General features: G+C 51.1%; 1 protein-coding gene across 1 annotated transcript in view; it reads left to right on the top strand.

Moving 5' to 3' along the window:
• Positions 1 to 12,622: 12,622 nt before the first annotated feature.
• Efhd2 (EF-hand domain family member D2) overlaps positions 12,623 to 18,879 on the top strand; it is a 17,347-nt gene continuing 11,090 nt past the window's right edge. The window contains exon 1 of the mRNA XM_021161043.2: positions 12,623 to 13,090. Coding sequence (XP_021016702.2) covers positions 12,789 to 13,090 — 302 coding nt within the window. The 5' untranslated portion in view covers positions 12,623 to 12,788. The remainder of the gene's footprint in view (positions 13,091 to 18,879) is intronic.

The raw sequence follows: 18,879 nt of genomic DNA, 5'->3' as shown, positions 1-18,879 counted from the left end.
GGGGAGGGGAGGGAGAGGAGGAGGGGGAGGGAGAGGGAGAGAGAGAAAGATCTGATCCTCCAGAAGGGAAAGCCATATGTATGTGTGTGTATGTGTGGATAGATAGATAGATAGATAGACAGACAGATAGAGGCAAGGAGCCACAGAAGCCTAGAGAGATGGCATGGGGACAGTACAGATAGAAGACACTGGGGAGCAGCATGGTCATCTCCTTCCTCTGCAATATAGGCTGAAAGCTAATGTCTTGGCTTTCTCTCCTCCCTTGCAGCTAGAATGTACTGTACAGAGCCAGACACTAACACAGAAGTCAGAGTCCTGGAAGAGTTTTGCTTCTGAAACAAAAGACAAAAGCCACCTTTCAAAGACAACAGAGTAGAACAGAAGAGGGTCTGGTGGGACGTGGTGGCATCCCTCAGCTCTAAGCCAAAGGGTTGCCTCCCTCTGGACTGCTTGTCCCCACACACTGAAGCCAGCACCGTCAGATAGTCTGTCTGCTGTAGAACAAACCACCCACAACCTGGTGACATAAGACAACAAATATTATGTCTCATGAGGTCAAGGCAGGCTGTCTATCCTGTCCACTCTGGATGATTACAGGTGGCCTCGCTTACATGTCTGCTTCCTGACAGAGCAGTGGGTCAGGGTAGTGGCTCTCAACCGTGAGTGAGACCACTAATCAGACAGTGGGTGGAGGCTGAGGCAGCCCAATACCCACACCTCACACCACTGCAGAGAAGCACGTCACCCTCGATGAACAGGGAGATTGAGAAACTGAATCTAGGCCGAGCCAGTGGCGGCCCAGAGTGCTCTCCCATCATCCCTAGAGGCCAGGCAAGGCGATGGCCACAGGTTCCAACGAACAGCTGTTAAGGGCAAGCCCCCGTGTGTGGCTTCCTAGTGTCTACCTGCCTCACCCCTGTTAGTCCTCAGTAGACAGAGCCTGGGCCAGTAGAGGGAGGGCTTCCAACTCTTCACTCCTCCACACTGGGCTTCTGTTATTTGAGGCTGAAGACATTCCCAGCTGACGACAGGGGAATGATACATTGCTTCTCGGTCACAGTGGGTCCTAGTTTTCCCTTCTAAAGGCCAGCTGGCCCCACGGCCTGCCTTGGGCTCTCACTGGGACCCTTCCTATCATTTGAGATGCCCCGGTTCTGTGGGGTAGATGGCTCAGGCACTAAAATGCTTTATATGCAAGCACCTAAGTTATGTCCCCAGAACCTACGTGAAAAGGCTGGGCGTGTATTTCTAATCCCAGCTCTGGGGGAGTTGAGGGAAACAGACAGAGCCCTCAGACTCCCTAGCTGGATAGCTCCTGGATAGCCTAATCAGTGAATTCTAGGACCCGGTGAGAGACCTTGTCTCAAGAAACAGACTCACACCTGAGGTTGAATACCACACAGAGATCCACACATGCATATATGTGTGCATGCACATACACGTGCACGCACACACACACATACATACACACCACCATTCCTTGGCTGAACGCAGGAGAAACCCTGGAAGGTAGTTAAGTTATTTAAAGTAGATGAGCTAGAGAGGAGACTAGAAAGTCAGTGACACAGAAGAGGCATGGACAACCCAAGAATGTGTTTTTCTTACACACACACACACACACACATACGCGTGCAGTGGTTCTGAGGCACACCAGCAACCTGGCCTTAGATACACGAGAGGGTGGGCTATGGCCAACTCAAGCAAGTCACCTCCAGCCCCTCCTGCCTCTTCCCAAAGAAGCTCTGGCAAACATCTTGTGCCTTGCTGATGCTGGCTCGCGTGGAAGCTCAGAATCGTGACTCTGCAGCTAAGGGACCTTCTCTCACAACTTGGTAGCATCACCAGTGCCTGCTGTTGCCGAAGCAGCGTCATGAACTGTCTGGGTGGAGAAAAAAATAGCTTCCAGATCTTCATTCCAAAGCATGCTCCTAGTAAGAACTGTGGCTTCTGGGGTGTGTGTGTGTGGGGGGGGTGCTTAGAAGGGAGAGCAATACAGGCAAGATCTGAGGAAACCAAAACCCTGCAGATGCTAATCGCAGTCCTCTCTCTCCTCCTGCACCGGGCTTCCTGAGCAGGAGGCCAGGCAGTGAGGAAAGCTTATCAAGCCGGCCTGCTTTCCATCAGATGTGCTGTTCACATCCGTCCTCTCAGTGTCTCCAGTTATTTTGGGACAGCTCATGACCTTATGTGGCTGCTTGCTTTTTTTTCTTCTCCTCTCTTCTCTTCTCTTCTCTTCTCTTCTCTTCTCTTCTCTTCTCTTCTCTTCTCTTCTCTTCTCTTCTCTTCTCTTCTTCTTCTTCTTCTTCTTCTTCTTCTTTCTTCTTTCTTCTTCTCTCTCTCTCTCTCTCTCTCTCTTCCTTTCTTTCTTTCTTTCTTTCTTTCTTTCTTTCTTTCTTTCTTTCTTTCTTTCTTTCTTTTAACATTTTTCTTTCCCCATCTGTTCCCAGGAATCCATAGCCAGGCCTCCATCCCATGACAGAGCCATTTGCACGTTGCTTGTTTTGAGCTTCATCTTACCTTCGCCATAAACAGCTTCCCTCCCTAAGACCCCAAGACTCCAGAGCAGAAGTCTTTGTTTCTGTCTCACTGGGCTCTTGTCATCAGAGAAGTGGCTTCCCTTTGACCAGCAAGTCCCATTTTCAGAGACACAATTAGTCTTCAGTCAGGCGGCAGATCATGCTATGGGCCTGGGGTGACAATGTGCTAGCTCTCTTGGTTTTGACCTTTGCTTCCTTCACATTATAATCTCCTGCTTTTAAAGTTTATGTGTGTGAGTGTTTGCCTCGGTTATCTGTGCACCGTGTGCATGCAATGCCCGTGGAGGCCAGAAGAGAGCCTGCAGAGGAGTTACAGATGGTCGTGAGCAACCATGTGGGTGCTGAGAATCGAACTTGGGTCCTCCGGATGAGCAGTCAGTGCTCTTAACTGCTGAGCCATCTCTCTGGCCCTGTGATCTATTACTTTAACCGAAGGAAGTTGGAATCGTTGATTTGGGGGTATGTCCCAGTGAATTTGGTGACCACATGCTCTTCTGGCTTTCTCAGGGTCTGAGGCTGGGTGTTCTTTCGAGAGCCGTGTGCGGCAATGACCCTCTCCTGGCAGTTGGAATTTTTGATAACTAATGATAGTAACGACTTGTTTGTTTGTTTGTTTTTGTTTGTTTGTTTTTGTTTGTTTGTTTTTGTTTTTTGAGACAGGGTTTCTCTGTATAGCCTTGGCTGTCCTGGAACTCACTCTGTAAACCAGGCTGGCCTCGAACTCAGAAATCCGCCTGCCTCTGCCTCCCGAGTGCTGGGATCAAAGGCGTGCGCCACCACGCCCCGCTAGTAACTACCTTTTATCGTATCCTTTCGAACCATCAGACATTTGCTGGACACTGTAGGCATGATCTCACTTCCTCTGTGCACAGCTCCTGGTTTGCCTGAGAAATGAAGGGTCCTTGGTAAGTAACTTGCCCAACGTGCCACAGCGAGTGTCAGAGTCTAGACTTCTTCGGTCTGCCATTTTACTTAGTGAAGTCCAGGCTCCTGCTGTTTGTGCACTGATTGGTGAGGATTGAGCCTAGTAGCCTCTGTGAACTCTGTTTAAGTCTGTCTCTCGGGCAAGTAGGTAAATGGATGGTCATGGATGTGTTTCAATAAAACTTTATAAAACTGGGCAGAATTACCAGTCCTTGTGCGAAACTATCCTCAAGGCTAGATGAACGTGTTTAAGGACACGGCCTACTGCGTAGCTACCAGGTAGCTGCATGGTTACTGTCTTCACCATGAGATGGGTGAAGACCAGAGGGTCAGTCAGTGTTGTGTGTATGCCTCAATCCTAACTTTTTGACAGGGTCTCCCCTTTAGCCTTAAGTCATCAATTCAGCTAGACTGGCTGGCCAGTGAAGTCTAGGCATCCTCCTGTCTCCACTCCACGGCCTTAGGACCACAGGCATGAACTTCCTTCCCTGCTTGGCTTTTTCATGTGAGTCCTAAGAATATTGAATTCGGGTCCTTCTGCTCATGTGTCAAGCTCATTCCCACGCAAGCCGGCTTGCCAGCCCCATGGAGAGCATTTTGAGTGTCACACACAGTGGTGGCACCAAATGCTTCACAGAGCATAATCCTCTCAAGGGCTCCAGGAGACCAGGGTTGGGCCGCGAGACGCAAGGTTGTCATCCCAGGATAGGGGAGGCTGAAGCAAAGAACTCATCAAAAGTTCAAGGTCAACCTAGGCTCCATAGCGGGTTCAAGACTGGCCTGGGGTGCATAGAGAAACCAGGGAACTCTACAGGGACCGCACCATAGACAATGTTCCTCCAACCTCATTCCAGTGAGATCTCAAGCATGGGCCCTAACCATCTTCCGTATTGCTTTTGCTCTTAGTGAGTCATCCGCACAGACGCTCTGCCTGATGGCCTGGAAGAGCAGCTCCCCCCACGAAGCCTGAAGGAATGCTGCCTGCAGCCACCAGCTTCTGGGCTTCCTGGTATCTGCCTGAGTCACCTGCTTCCTCCGTTAGTCTCTTGAGGGTATAGCTTGTCCCAAGTACCAGTTACCCCTTTCACCTAACTTCACCTATGCCTGCTTTGGTCCACTGTGTGTTAACTCTACTGTGTCCTACATTCTTAGGTGCCCCTGCTGTGGCCACACGCAGTGCCTTCCAGACCTCCTAGCTATTATTACTCTGTCTGCTGAGCAGAGAGCTACTTAAATAACCTCCGGGTTACAGCGATAACCCAAAGGCCAGCGTGTCACACTGCCCGAACCCCTATCTGATGCCAGTGTCACTCCCTCAGAGACAACAGGGGACAGACACTTGAGAAGCTTGTGTTCTGCATTCCTGTGAGCTTTGTGTCGAGTCATGTGGGTTCAGAGGTGTCACTTCGGCGGCTTCTGTTTCTTGGCAGTGACCTTCAGACCTAAAAGTGGGCCACCGGATGCTCTGGAGGGGACATTGAGAAAATATCCAATGTGTCCCCAGCCTTCTCGGGGTATCACAGAGCATGAACAAATATATCCCCTGCCTTCCCTGTAAGCTAGGCTAGCCACTACGCTGGGCCTGAGGGAGAGGGGTACAAAGGCAACCAGGGAAGTCTGGTTGGAGGCAGGGTATCAGCTGCTTCATCAACAGTTCATGATGGGTAAGGGTAGCTGGAAGAGCTGTAACCTTCCTAGTTTACTCTGTGGGGTCCAGTGGATCTCACACTCCAACACAGTTACTCTTGCCCCACATCAGTCTCCTGGTAGCCCAGAACAGGAAAGGATCCCGGGCCACACCCAGTGTCCGGCACACTTCACCAATCTGTCCTGATTAGCTGCAAGCACAGGACACTGTTTTCCCAGAGTAGCCGCTGCCAGAATGAAAGTCCCAGTCTTATGCCCATGTTAGGACCATCTTTGGAAGGAGCCCAGAAGGGCACTCCAGTGCCAGAAGGGCTGGGCTTAAGGTATCTTTTCCCTACAGACATACACACATCATCTTAAAGGATTTGAAATGACTAACTGTTGCACAAACAAACATCTATTCACCCAGACAGGAACAGATGACAGTCTGAAAAAGCCATTATGCTCAGTCCATCCTGGGACGTATGAGTCTACGGGGAGTTACCGGAGTGAGATGGAGGACTCACCCCCACACAGGTGAGGACTCAGGAAAGACAGGCTCCTGGAGGGCGCGGCACCCTGGAGGCAGATGTGCAGGTGGTCGGAATCCCCATTCCTCCCCAGTTGTTTCAGGTCTCCAAGCGCTGGGGAGGAGCCCTGTGTAATCTCCTGTTTCCAGGTTTGTTTACTTTCTGGGTCCCTCCCCCTCCTCCCTCCTCCTTCCCGCAAGGGCCGTTCTATTCAGAGGAAATGGCTGTGGCCTCTGAGACATTCACTTGCCTATGACTTAAAACAGCATTTGGAGGCTGGTGAGGTGGTTCAGCTGGCAAAGGAATTTGCTGTCAGAGCCTTAGCTTCAGTTCTGTCCCCAGGCCGGATGTGGCAGAGGTTGAGAACTCACTCCTACAGTTGTCCTCTGGCCTCCCGCGTGGCACTGTGGCACACCCTCCGCAGCCACTGTTCTGGTGCACTGTCTACTGCTGGGGCTTATTTGGTTTCCTTGGCTTGATTACCATCCATCAAGAAAGGAAGAAACGAAAGGCAGGAACCCAGAGGCAGGATCTGAGGCAGCCGGCTGGACTCTCCCACATCCCACATCAATTCTTTTGTTTGGTTTTTTTTGTTTTGTTTTGTTTATTTTTAAATTTTTATTTATTTATGTATTTATTTTGGTTCTTCATGACAGGGTTTCTTCTCTGTGTAATCCTGGCTATCCCGAAACTCGTTTTATAGACCAGGCTGGCCTCAAAGGCAGAGATCTACTTGCCTCTGTCTCCTGAGGCCAGATCTAGGGTTATCCCCCAAATTCTATATTCCAGTGTAGAAGCCGTATCATGAAGTTTTTACAGCTAGTTCAAAATACATGGGTGGGTATACCAGAGAGGCGGGTACCGTGAGATTGGGGAAGGTTTGCCATAGGCTCCAGGTGCTGTCTGATGACATTCTTAGCTCTTGGATTGGTGGAAGCTGGTAGTCTGTTAAGTTACTAGATTCCCAAAGATTTTCATGTATCAGTCACAGGACGTTAGTGGGGCGGGGTAGGGGTGGGAGTGGGCATATGGTCTGGCTGTTCCTGAGGGCTAGAACTAGCCCAAGGTGAAGTAACTAAGTTGCCTTTGGAACTGCAACATTCCAGTCTGGTCAGAGAACTGTAACGCTAACCAACCAATCAGGCTCTGCAGGCACAGCTTCTTTCCAGGAATTTGGTTCACAGAGGCAATTCCTCAGTTGAGGTTACTTCCTTCCAGATATGTTTACGCCACGTTGACAAAAAAATCCAACTCAGCACAACCACCATCACACACACATACACACACACACACACACACACACACACACATACATACACATATATGCACGCACATGCACACAGATATATGCAATTAAAAACAACCACAACCCATTTAGGCCTATGCAACTGAATCTTAGAATATTGAGGATCAAACACAGGGACCCACAAATGCTAGGCAAGCATTCTATCACTGAGCTACACCCCCAACCCATATGCAAATAATATGAAATCCTACCCGGGTCAACCCATAATCTCCCTCTGCATGTTACCTCCCCTTCTTCCTGCTCCAGGCAGCGGGGCCTCAGGAGTTCCCAGCCACTACCTACCTTCACTGCGCCCACTGAGTGGCCTCCAGATGCTGTAAGAGATTGAAGAGAAAGATTAAGATTCCCCTCCCCTGCCATCACCCCGTTGCCTCAAGTGAGTGTTTATGGTATCCCTGGACATTGACGGCTAAGCATCCTCTGGGTCCATATGGGGCTTTCTGATGACTGAGGTCTTTCTGATGATTAATTAGTAGCCTGGCATTCCTGCGTGCTAGGCACATGCTCTAGGCTGCATGCTGTGACCCAGGGTTATCTCTGAAAGCCTCACTAATCCCTTTCTTGATTCCCCCAGAAGCTCAGGGCTTGATGAGACCACCCAGTTCGGTCAGACTCTGGAATGTGCCCCCAGTGGTCATGCCCGGTTTCTTCCTTCTGTCTTTTCCGTGTACGCAGGCACAAGTGTACATGTGTGTATGTGTGTGCATGTGTGTAAGGGGTGTACCCATATACTCACGAGGAAGACATTAATTGGCTCACTCTATCATGCTATCATGCCCTATTTCCATGAGAAATGATCCTCACTAATCTTTGAGCTAGGCTGGAAGCAACCCCCCGTAATTCTCCTGCCTCTACCAACCACAGTGCTAGGGACTATTTTTGACACAGGGTTTCTATATGTAGCCCTGGCTGTCCTAGAACTCACTGTGTAGACCAGGCTGGCCTTGAACTCAGAAATTCGCTTACCTCTGCCCCTCAAGTGCTGAGATTAAAAGCGTGTGCTGCCACATCTTGCTAAATATATATATTTTTAAGTTTGGATGCTTGGGATTCGAACTCAGGACCTCAGGCTTGCATAGAAACTGTTCTTACCCACTGAGCCATCTGCCAGCCCATCCCTTCTCTTTTTCAAACTGCTGTTGTTTTCTTAATAAGGCTTCACCCCTCCCTAGGAGACAGTTATACAAGCAAATGTGGGAGTCAGAAAAGAGCCCTATCAGTGATGACTAAGTCTGCTTCGCTCCCTCCCCACTTGCAAGAGCATCAGAGTTGGCTCTCACTCGCTCAGCCTCCGTAGAAATCCTTTGCTGAGGGGGTGATTTTTTTTTTCCCTGAAGATCATTCTTTCCTCATGACCAAATGCTAGAATGTGCCACCAGAATAGATCTTTCCTGCTGCCAGACTCCGTGCTCACTACACAGAGCTCATGGTCATTATAAAGTGACTCTCCTAATGAAGAGCCAACTGGTGTTTCCTGGAAGTTTTATCTCCAGTCTGTCTCCTGTCAGAGCCTATCAATCGCCTTTGCTTTTCGTACCCTAGCCATTGCTTTAGTGTCTAAAAGAGAAACAAAGTTTCCCTGAAATCCAAGGACTCCCAAGAAGGAAGGGGAAAAAAAAATCGAATGAAACATAGTCTCCAACTTGCAACTCTGGTGCTGGTTTTAGCAACCAGCCCTCCAGCAGGACCACAGCCCACAGCCTCTGAGATGGGTGGGGCAGTAAGCACCTGCCGCACCTGTCACAGAGCCTCTGAAATATGAGGAAGTTCACCTAGGGCAGGGAGATAGGTCAGCCGGTAATGTGTTTGCCATGCAAGTGTAAGGACCTGAGTCCAACCCCTATCGCATTTATAAAGAGTCTACTCCACAACTTCCAGGCTAGTGAGAAATTCTATCTCAAAACACAAGGTGAACAGTGCCTGAGAAATGATAGCCAACGACCCCTGGCATTCATATGTATGTGCATACACACCACACACACACACACACACACACACAGAGAGAGAGAGAGAGAGAGAGAGAGAGAGAGAGAGAGAGAGAGAGAGAGAGACAGAGAGAGAGAGAGAGAGAGAGAGAGAGAGAGAGAGAGAGAGAGAGAGAGAGAGAGAACCCAAGAGTTGTTTACAGAGCTTTCCAACCTGAATATAATGCTCCATGCGTTAATCTCAATACTCAGTGGGCTGAAACTGGAGGATTACTGACAGTAATAGGGCTAGCCTGAGCTATCTAGTGAGATCTTGATCAACCTAGGTTACAGAGTGAGACTTTTGTCTCAAAAGAAAACAAACAAACAAAACAAACAAAACAAAACAAAAACAAAACCCCCCAAAACCTGTTGAGAGAGTTTAGCAGGTAAAAGTGCTTAGCTAAGTGCCGTCCCTAGGTACCACGAAAGGAGAAAACCAACCGTTAAGAATTGTCCTCTGACCATCATTAACACATGCCCCAAAATAATAATAATAATAATAAATTAATATACAATTTTTAATAAATTAGGGATTGCTCACCCAGAAGTGTGTCCTGAGCTGAATCAGCAAGGCTCCTGTGATGATCCCTTTCCCATGATGTCACAGATACTGGAGAAATGGGAGAAATTCCATCACCTCGTATAAGGTGTCCAGTCTCGTGCCCCAAGATTTTACCCGTGCAAGCTAAGTAGGATGTTAACTAGAGCTTAACACACAAACTCTCTTTAAAGAATTCAAACTCGAACCCCAGATTCATCTCATATGAATTACTTCTCAAGACAGCAGACCCATCAGTTGCTCTCATCACAGAGAAGTCAAATAGATGCAAAACTGCTCGTAGTGAAGCCACTTTGAGTCCCGCAGCCATAACTTCACCCAGAGTGCAGCAGATGCCTGTGATCTCAGCCCCGGAGAAGCTGAAGCAGGAGAATCTCCAGTTTGAGGTCTACCTGGACCACATGGCAAGTTCAAATCCTTGGACTGAAAAGGGAGACTGTCTCAAAAACAAAACAAGAAATGAGTCTGGCGATATGGATCAGAGAGTAAAGCGTTGGGCTAGCAGGCTCAAAGCCCTGAGTTCAATCTCTAGCATCGTATAAACAGCAGCTAAGGGCACAGATCCTGTTCTCCCAGCATTTAGAAAGCTAAAATATCAGAAATAGGTCATCTTCAGCTACACAGGGAAGGTAAGGCTAGCCTGAGCTACCGACATCTGTCTAAAATGAATGCATCACCTACACAAGGAGGATGAGGCTAGCCTGGGCTATCAACATCTATCTAAAATAAAGTCATATGTTTATGACTCCGAGGCTCACCAGAGTTTTGAAAGTCACCTGTGCACTTTATGAAGAGAGTCTAGACAAACCTAGGCAAGTGCAGATGTAATTTAAATGTTGAAATCTCTGTGTGCCCCTCCCCCGTCCTTGGTCTCTATTAAATAAGTTAACTGTGTTTCTTTTAAAGCAGCTAGACTGAACTACCCAACACTAACTACTTGTAACTCCCTTGGTCTTCAAGAAATCAAAACTCTCTAAACTTAGCATCTTTATCAGACTTAGCAACCTTACAAAGAGTGAATCAAAAAGTTACATTTTTCTTTTTCTTTTTCTGTTTATTCTGGTAATCTTTATTAAAAGTTTAATTTAGAATATTAAAGCAACACAATATGGTTTGTTTGTCCAAATATTACAGATTTTTTTTCAAAAACTTCCTTTAGTGTGTATAAGTTAAGAAAGCATATTATACCCAACATGATTTTCTACGGGGACATTTTATAGCAGGGTTCGATGCTAACACCAGCTCTACACATGCAATGACAACTGGCTGAGGCAGCTGATAAACGCTTCTGAAACACACAGGAGTCATTGTCTTACTCAGGGGACCTGGGGTCTTCTGTGAAACCGTGCTCCTGAAAGGCTGAGCAAGGTATAACTACGGATTTCTTCTGCATCCATTATACTCTTTCAAATATCTTTTCCTTCAACAATGTTTGTGAACACATCAACAGTTACTGATCAGATGTCTTCCTCTAAGCATCATCCTGTGGCAGCCAGCAGTTTCTCTGGTTCCCCTCTGTTTTCACAGTGTCACTTTTTAGCTTGTGCTGTCCATGTCTTCTCTGTACCCTGCCTCTGGGAGTGGGCAGTATCTGGGTCCCCAGCATTGCCCTGATATCTTAGTGATGCACACTGCATCTGTGCCGGAGACTCTTGACTCCAAAGAGCAAGGCTTCCCCCAGGTGCTTGTGAAAAGCAGCTTTTTGGATCCCAGTGACAAAGGACAGGTCTGTCAGTCTAGGTAGAGCCTGGAAATCAGCATTATGGCTAGTGACCTTGCAGTTGACGCCAGAGCACCATAGCTTTGAAGTTTTAAGAGTTTGTTACCGCTGGACAGTGCACGCCTTTAATCCCAGCACTTGGGAGGCAGAAGCTGGCAGATTTCTGAGTTTGAGGTCAGCCTGGTCTACAGAGTGAGTTCCAGGACAATCAGGGCTACACAGAGAAACCCTGTCTCAAAAAACAAAACAAAACCCCCCAAAAGAAAAACAAACAAACAAACAAACAAAGAGTTTGTTATCTGTCTATCTATTATCTATCATCTATCAAGGAGGGAGTCTTACTATACAGCCTGCCTATCCTGGAACTCCTGATGTAGACCAGGCTGACTGAACTCAGAGACTGGCCAGACTCTGCCTTCTGGGCGTTAGGACTAAAGGCTACATCCACAATCATGTGCTGCTTAAAGATTTACTTTAGTTTTAATTCTGTGTATGTGGGGGAGGGGTATATGCTCATGAGTGCAGATGCATAAGCAGGCCAGAAGAGGGTCTAGGATCCCTGATGCTGGAGTTACAGGCCTTTTGGGACTTGCCCCTCTTGACCCCCACCCTACATGGATGCTACAATGTCAGTCCTCCACAAGAGCAATAACCACTCTTAATAACTGAGCCTTCTCTTCAGACCAGCTTTGCTGTTCTTGAAGTTACAGACTAGATGACAGAGACAAATTCTCTCTGAGCTCCTCCTTTCCAGCCCCCCCCCCCATTCCTGAGGCTTTGGGGAGGAGGTCACCCCTCTGGGATCCCCATCAAAGAGGCAACATGGAGATCTCTCTGAAATCCCTCTGAGGTGGAGAGTCCCAGGCATCTGCAGGATCAGGCAGCTATTGTGCTGAATCATCGTGTAATAGGATGAGCCCCTTCCCCTTTCCCAGTTCTTTGGGGACCTTGAGAACTGGTAGGGTGCCATCTCCCTCATAGCAGCTACCCCACTTTTGAATGACGCCAGTCACAATAGCCCTGGAGACAGTCTCAACTGGACTCCGGTGCTAGGGTCCACCTTCTTCAGATTCCTGTCACCTTATCAAGAACGCCCAGCGGTTCACTACCAGTGGTCTCCATGGCAACCGACAGGGTGTCAGAGACACAAACCCCTTTCAGAGAAGGGGTTGGGAGCCGCGCCCCTCTCCAGTCCCTGAACACACAGCCACCTCCTGAGAGCGGACCCTCTTCCCTTCCACAGGGTTGGGACACCCCCTTTCCAGGTTCCTTCCAGAGGGCTCCTGGGACTCAGCGTCACCCAGAGGTCATCAGAGAGATGTTGATGGTTTTTCACTGGGGGGCGGGAGGGGAACGATGATGAGGAGCTGGGGAGCGGAATGCACTTGACACCCCCCCCCCCCCCCCCCCCCACCCACACACACACACACACACTCCGGGGACAGAGAAGGACTCGGCACGCGGCAAAGGCGGCGGGAGCCAGCCCGGGGGCGGGCGGTCCCCTAAGTCCCACCTTCAGGGCGGCGCCTGGCGGCGGGGAGTGTCAGGAAGAGGAAGAGCGCGGCCGGGAGCGCGGCGCAGAGCAGGGGCCCGGCCGAGGCAGCACTGTGCGGGCCACCATGGCCACGGACGAGTTGGCCAGCAAGCTGAGCCGGAGGCTGCAGATGGAGGGCGAAGGCGGCGAGGCGACGGAGCAGCCGGGGCTCAACGGGGCGGCGGCGGCGGCCGAGGCTCCCGACGAGACTGCCCAGGCGTTGGGCAGCGCGGACGACGAGCTGAGCGCCAAGCTGCTGCGGCGCGCGGACCTCAACCAGGGCATCGGTGAGCCGCAGTCGCCCAGCCGCCGCGTCTTTAACCCCTACACCGAGTTCAAGGAGTTCTCCAGGAAGCAGATCAAAGACATGGAGAAGATGTTCAAGCAGTAAGTACCCCTGCACCCGGTTCCCCACTACCCAGACCCGGCCTCGGGCCCTAACCTCCCGTATCCCCAACTAGGTTCACCCAGAACCCCGTCTCACCAGGGTGGGGAACTCTGCTGCTTTTCTAAAGAGCCACGAGGCTTCCAGACCCACCACCCCAGCACGCAAGTGGATCTGGGGAGCTCCCGTTCCTGGTCCTGGCATGTGACCCCTCCTCTTGGTGATACTGCCCTCGGAATACCCCACGCGGATTGGGGGCTCCCTGAGGTTTCTTTCAGATAATCGCAGGTCCCCAGCGAGTCGTCTTCACCACCACCACCACCACCACCACCACCACCACACAGGGTACCGACCTCCTTCCCACTGTTAATGCTACTGCACCTACCACCCTACACCCAAACACACCGAGAAAGGGAGAAAGGGCCGGTGGCTTCCCTTCCGCTCCGTCCTAACTACTGGACTCCCTACCCCCACCTCAATAAGGCAACCTTATTGCCTCTTAAGGGGACATTCTCCTGGCACCCATGCCAGACTTGTGCCTTTTACTGGGTCCTTTCATTTCTTCTGCCTAGTTCTGGTCTCTCTCGTTCTAGGTTGGGTCCACAACCCCCTCCCCACAACACACACATACACACACACACACACCTCAGCTATACTATGTTTACTTACTGTGGGTGAAAACTCTTCAGGCCTTTCCATTCCCGCCCACCCTGTTGACCAGGTTCCATTTCCTTAACACTGTGCGGTCTTGCTAGGGAAGGGCTCCTCTGCCCCTGTCCCCCAGGCTACAAACATGTAACTCCCCTATCATCAGGACAGAGTCCCCTGGGACTTAACCCCTCTCCATACACTGTGAGTCCACCTTCCTCCCCTCCCTCCCTTCTCCCCCATTACCCCGCCCCCCCCACCTCGAACCCCCTTCACTCCGTGATTGTGCAGTGGTGACTCCCCTGCCCTTTATCAGAAGGCAGCCCTCTTCCCCAGCGACGGTTCCTCCCTTCCCATACAATCCCTGGTGCCCATACTCTCTCTATGTGCCCTGCCTAGGGTCTCCAACCCCTACCTTCTACTTTCTATGATTCTAAGCTGTACCCTTACCAGATTAGGATGGGCTCAGCCATTCCACACCCCCACAAAATCGAGCAATATGGAGATGGGGGAAGAGTACCCATAGGGGTAGAGAAGATACAAGTGCCCCTCCAAAGGACCTGCCTCCCGGCTTCCTAGTAAGCCACCTATGTTCCTGGAAAGGAAATGGTCCTCCAGGCACCAGGCTGGAGTGGATCCCAGAGGGGACCAAACCACAGAAGCTGAGCTTGGGGTGGGGTACGCAGGGAATCCCAAAGCAGGAGACAGCCAGCAGATTGAGAGCCCCAGCCACACCCCACGGACAGTGCCCAGACACCCATGAGGAAGCCCAGGAAGGGGCTTTCCCTCCAACCAGGGTCCAGAGAGGATTTTCCCATGTGCCACTTCCTTCCACACCCACAGCCAGTCCTCATAGGGAAAGAGGACGTTAGTTCCCAACCATGGGTGACTAGAAGCTTCCTGATGCCGCTATAATGCACCCCCAAACTTCTACATGAAGGTTCCAGGGCAAGAGGATACCCTCTGACTTCAGTCTCCACTGACTGACCAGGCCAGGACAGCAGGAATCCACACTCCTTGCTTTTGAACCTTAGGGCAACCGTGACTTCCAGGTTGATCCGCCCTGTGGATTCCAGAGTTCCTTAGGTGTCATAGATCTCTGCCGAGATAGGGCTGGAGCTCATACACGCCTCCCAACAGTCCCGTGACCCAGGGCTTTACAGCTACCAAATGATAGGATTAGGATTCGAACTCAGACCCGTAGCCTCAAAAGCCACGGCCTTCCCTTCTGAACTGTCTCTCACAGATACCTGTGTCAGTGTCTCGAAACATCCCAACACCTCTTTGTGTGTGTGTTCTGTGTGTGTGTATGTGAGACTGAGCGCCCCCTCCATCATCCACCACCAGCCCATTTTACATTTCCTCCTCCTCTTATCCTTCGGCAGTATTCTTATCCCCCATACCACGGCGCTGTTTTAGGGAACTCAGATACCCCCAAAGAGCAAGCTCGGGAGAGACCACTTTGATTTGCGGGGAACCCGTGGGGAGAATGGTCTGGAAGCTGTACTCAGTTTTACCCAGGCTGTTTTGGGGGGAAGCAGTTTAGCTGAGAGGTGCTTAGAGGGTGCTGGCCTCCTCAGAGCTACCTCTTGGCACTAGTGCTGCGCGCTGGGGTGCTGGGAGGGGTGACAGGGCAGGAAGGGGCCAGAAAGCTGGACCTCAAGAGAAGGAAGTGCCACTCGCCAGGGTCCCTGGCTGGGGCGCAAAGCTGCTGATGTTGTATTCAGGGAAACAAGGCCTCACTGTGCCCCATGAGCCCAGCCCAGCCTAGTCCCGGCTGGGAACAGCCCCAGAAGGCTTCTCAGAGCACAGAATACACAATCTGCTTCCACTGTGCAAGTGGCTGCTGCCTCCTGGGGCCCAGCAGGTCCCAGGATCTCAGCCAGGGCTCTGTTGAGAGTGAGTACAGGGAGGAGTGGAGCCGGTGCCCCTGGAAAGCGGAGCTGGAGCTGGCTCTTCCTTAGCAGCCACAGCTAGGAGGCCCAGCTTCCCACCTCATCAGGAATCCCACCTCAGGTCCTTGTCGGCCCTGGACCTCAGTCTGCCCCAGTGCAAGAGGAACAGGCTGTGTGTGATGATCCTCAAAGACACGCCTGTTCTAGCCTCATTTCTAAGGGGTCTTGAGCACTGATGCTCTCTAGAACTGCTGTGCAGTCTTCTGGTCCATCCATTCAGTGTGGATGAGCAGATACCATTTGAGGACAGTGATCGAGGGAGAACCCGAGGAAACAGCAGGCTCTGCCACCTACTGCTGCCTGCTGGCTCCAGCCCCATTTTACAGACAGGAAAACTGAGACTCAGAAGGGAGAAGTGACCTGCTTGGGATCATGTGTTTTCCTCCAAGTGGGGCCTAGGGATGACACATACTGAGTTCTGCTTGCTGTCAGGCATAGAGGCCCTGCCTGCATCTTAGAGCCTGTACCCCACCCTCTCACACCACACCCCCGCCCCCGTAGCCTCAGACTTTATCCCTCCTCTCTCACACACAGCCTCCTCCCCTCTCTTTGCCCACTCATGCAGTGTTGTTTTCTAGAAGTTTCCAAGACAAAAAGGCATGGGACAGATCCACAAAATTTCAGGGATGGCTACTGCTGCTGAGCTGTTAACAGCCCAGGGAGAACTCTGGAAGGTTCTGTAAGCTGACACCTGCCTAGAAGGCAGGCAGCCACGTAATTGTGGACGAACTGTGGAATCCGAGGAAGGTGCCCTAGTTCCTTGTCCTGTCTGGCCCGGCACTGGCCCTACCCCTCTGCCCAGCCTCCTCCCCACCCACTTCATCTCATGACCCCTTACATCAGACCGCCAAGGTTCCCTTTCCTTCTGGCTTTTCCTCCTGGGGCCACTCAGCCTCCTCTCTCCCCTTCCTGGTTGAGTCTGCAGCCCTACAGGACTGTAGACCTAGCTGCATGGGGACTCAGAGCACATTCCTTAACCTTTTCTAGGTCTCTTTCCTCATCTGATGGTGCTGTCAACCTAGTACTTGGCCCAGAATCAGTACTACTAAGTTGCTGTCATCATTGTCCCAAGCTCAGCATATGCCCTGGCCCTGGTGGCAGCCGTCAGCGCTGGTCCTGAGGTTGCTCAGAACGAGCCTCTGGCTTCGTCCACTTCCCCCCAACAGAGCTGCCAGCCTGTTAGGCTGGCACTGGCTCTTTGCTTTGGGCCAGAATGACAGGGATTCAGCCCGTTGCTACTTTCCTCTTGCCCAACAGACGCTCTGATTGACAGCTGCATATTGCTTTGATAAATAACAAAAATAGAGAGATGAATTCATTATCACTTAATTACGTGGCAGGCAGGTGGTAGAAGAAAAGAGATGAGCTAACAGCGGCCCTTGGAGCGACACTAAGCTGGGATACAGGACTTTGCCACCCAGCTGGGTCTCTGTGCAGGGTACTGGGCTCCTGAGCCTCTGCGTCTCCTTGGGCCATAGGACCTACCTGACAGTTTCATGTTGGCAAACAGAACTGTCCCAGGTTTGTCCTGGAGTCTGTTAAGGCCATGGATGTTCTTAGAAGACATCCTGCCACCCAGCAGCTATCAAATCCAGCTGAAGGCCTTGTAGAACCCACAGAATTTTTGGAAGGTCTTTGGTGGGGTCCACAGGACCAGTAATGGAAGGCGTCTGCATTTCCACTGTTAGGAAAAACCGCAGCCTCTCGGTCCCACAGCAGCCTGTGGGTGGTGTCAAACTTAAGGTGTCCCTGGCCCTGTCCTTACTAGAGTCCCAGGGGAACTCACCTCTATTTCTTAGGGGTCAAGTTTAGTCCTCAAGGCTCAAGGAGGTGAGTCACTTGGCCAAGGTCGTGAGTGCTACTTGCAGGATTAGTAGGTGGCTCTTGGGGTGAAGGTGGAGGTCTGATCCTTGTTTGTAGAAGCCAGAGCCAAGCTTGGTGGGGGTTGAGGTGCCTCACACCCCAGGGAGGGAGGATTCCCAACAATGGGCCTCTTCTCTTTTCCACCCACTTCCCCTCTGTATCTGAGTCACCTCTCCTCCCCCCTCTGGGGACTTTCTGGTTCTGTGGAAGGGGGATGTTTGCATATCCCACTGCCCCCTCTCCCTCCTTCCCAGCCTTCCCAGTGGCCAGAGGAGGCCCAGGCCTGGCTTTGGCTGGAAGAGGCCCAAGGGTCATCAGGACTTCCAGAGGCAGGATGGAGGCCCTTTCTGCAAGGGCAGCTCAGCTGAGGAGTTAGTCACTTTGCAGCCTCTTGCAAGGACATCCCTCCAGTCTGCAGTCACTGAGTTCCTTCTGGCTGCCCAGCAGCCTTCTTGCAAAGCAGGACTTCTTCTGCTTTGCAAGAACAGGGGAGGCTGCAGGGCCAGGCAGGTGTGGCTCGCTGGGACCAGCCTGGCTGTGCTGAGCAGGAAGTCCTTCCTTGACTCAGCCATTTGACTGATGAATGGGGCCACTGTTGACTCACTGGGTACCAGGGCCCTGGCTCTCTTCTTCTTAGGATGTTTCTTCTGCTCCTACTACTAATTATCATCATCATCGTTGTTGTTGTTGATGTTATATGGTTGTTTCACCTTTGGAAGATGCTTGATTCCCCAAACTGGAGTGAAAGCTTCAGTTGATGGGAATTGGACCCAGGTCCTCTACAAGAGCAGCAAGTGCTCTTAACCACTGAGCCGTCTCTCCAGCCCTGCTGGCTCCCTTCCTAATACTTTTTAAACATACTGTTAGATTCCCACCGGTCAGCCATGTCACAGATAGGGAGACTGAGTCTCAGAAAATTAAGGTTCAGAGATAGTGAGAAGCAGAGGCAATCACTTCATTGGGGGGGGGGGTGTCTGTCTCTGTATCCTGATTCCTCCCTCTTGTGGTCCACCGCGGTCTTCATATCACCTGTAACCCGGAGCCAGCAGAACAAGGATCTCCGCAAGCCCCCCCCTTGTCACAAGTGCTTCCCAAGCCTGGTGGCACTGGCCTGTCATCCCAGCTGCTCAGGTAGCTGAGGCAGGAGGTTAGGAAAACTCAAGACGGGCTGGAGAGATGGCTCAGCGATTAAGAGCACTGACGGCTCTTCCGAAGGTCCTGAATTCAAATCCCAGTAACCACATGGTGGCTCACAACCATCTGTAATGAGATCTGATGCACTCTTTTGGTGTGTCTGAAGACAGCTACCGTGTACTTACATATAA

The sequence above is a fragment of the Mus caroli genome, chromosome 4, assembly GCF_900094665.2.
Source record: "Mus caroli chromosome 4, CAROLI_EIJ_v1.1, whole genome shotgun sequence".
Lineage (NCBI taxonomy): Eukaryota > Metazoa > Chordata > Mammalia > Rodentia > Muridae > Mus > Mus caroli.
The sequence above is the reverse complement of the archived record's forward strand: the minus strand, read 5'-3'. Positions and strand labels throughout refer to the sequence as shown.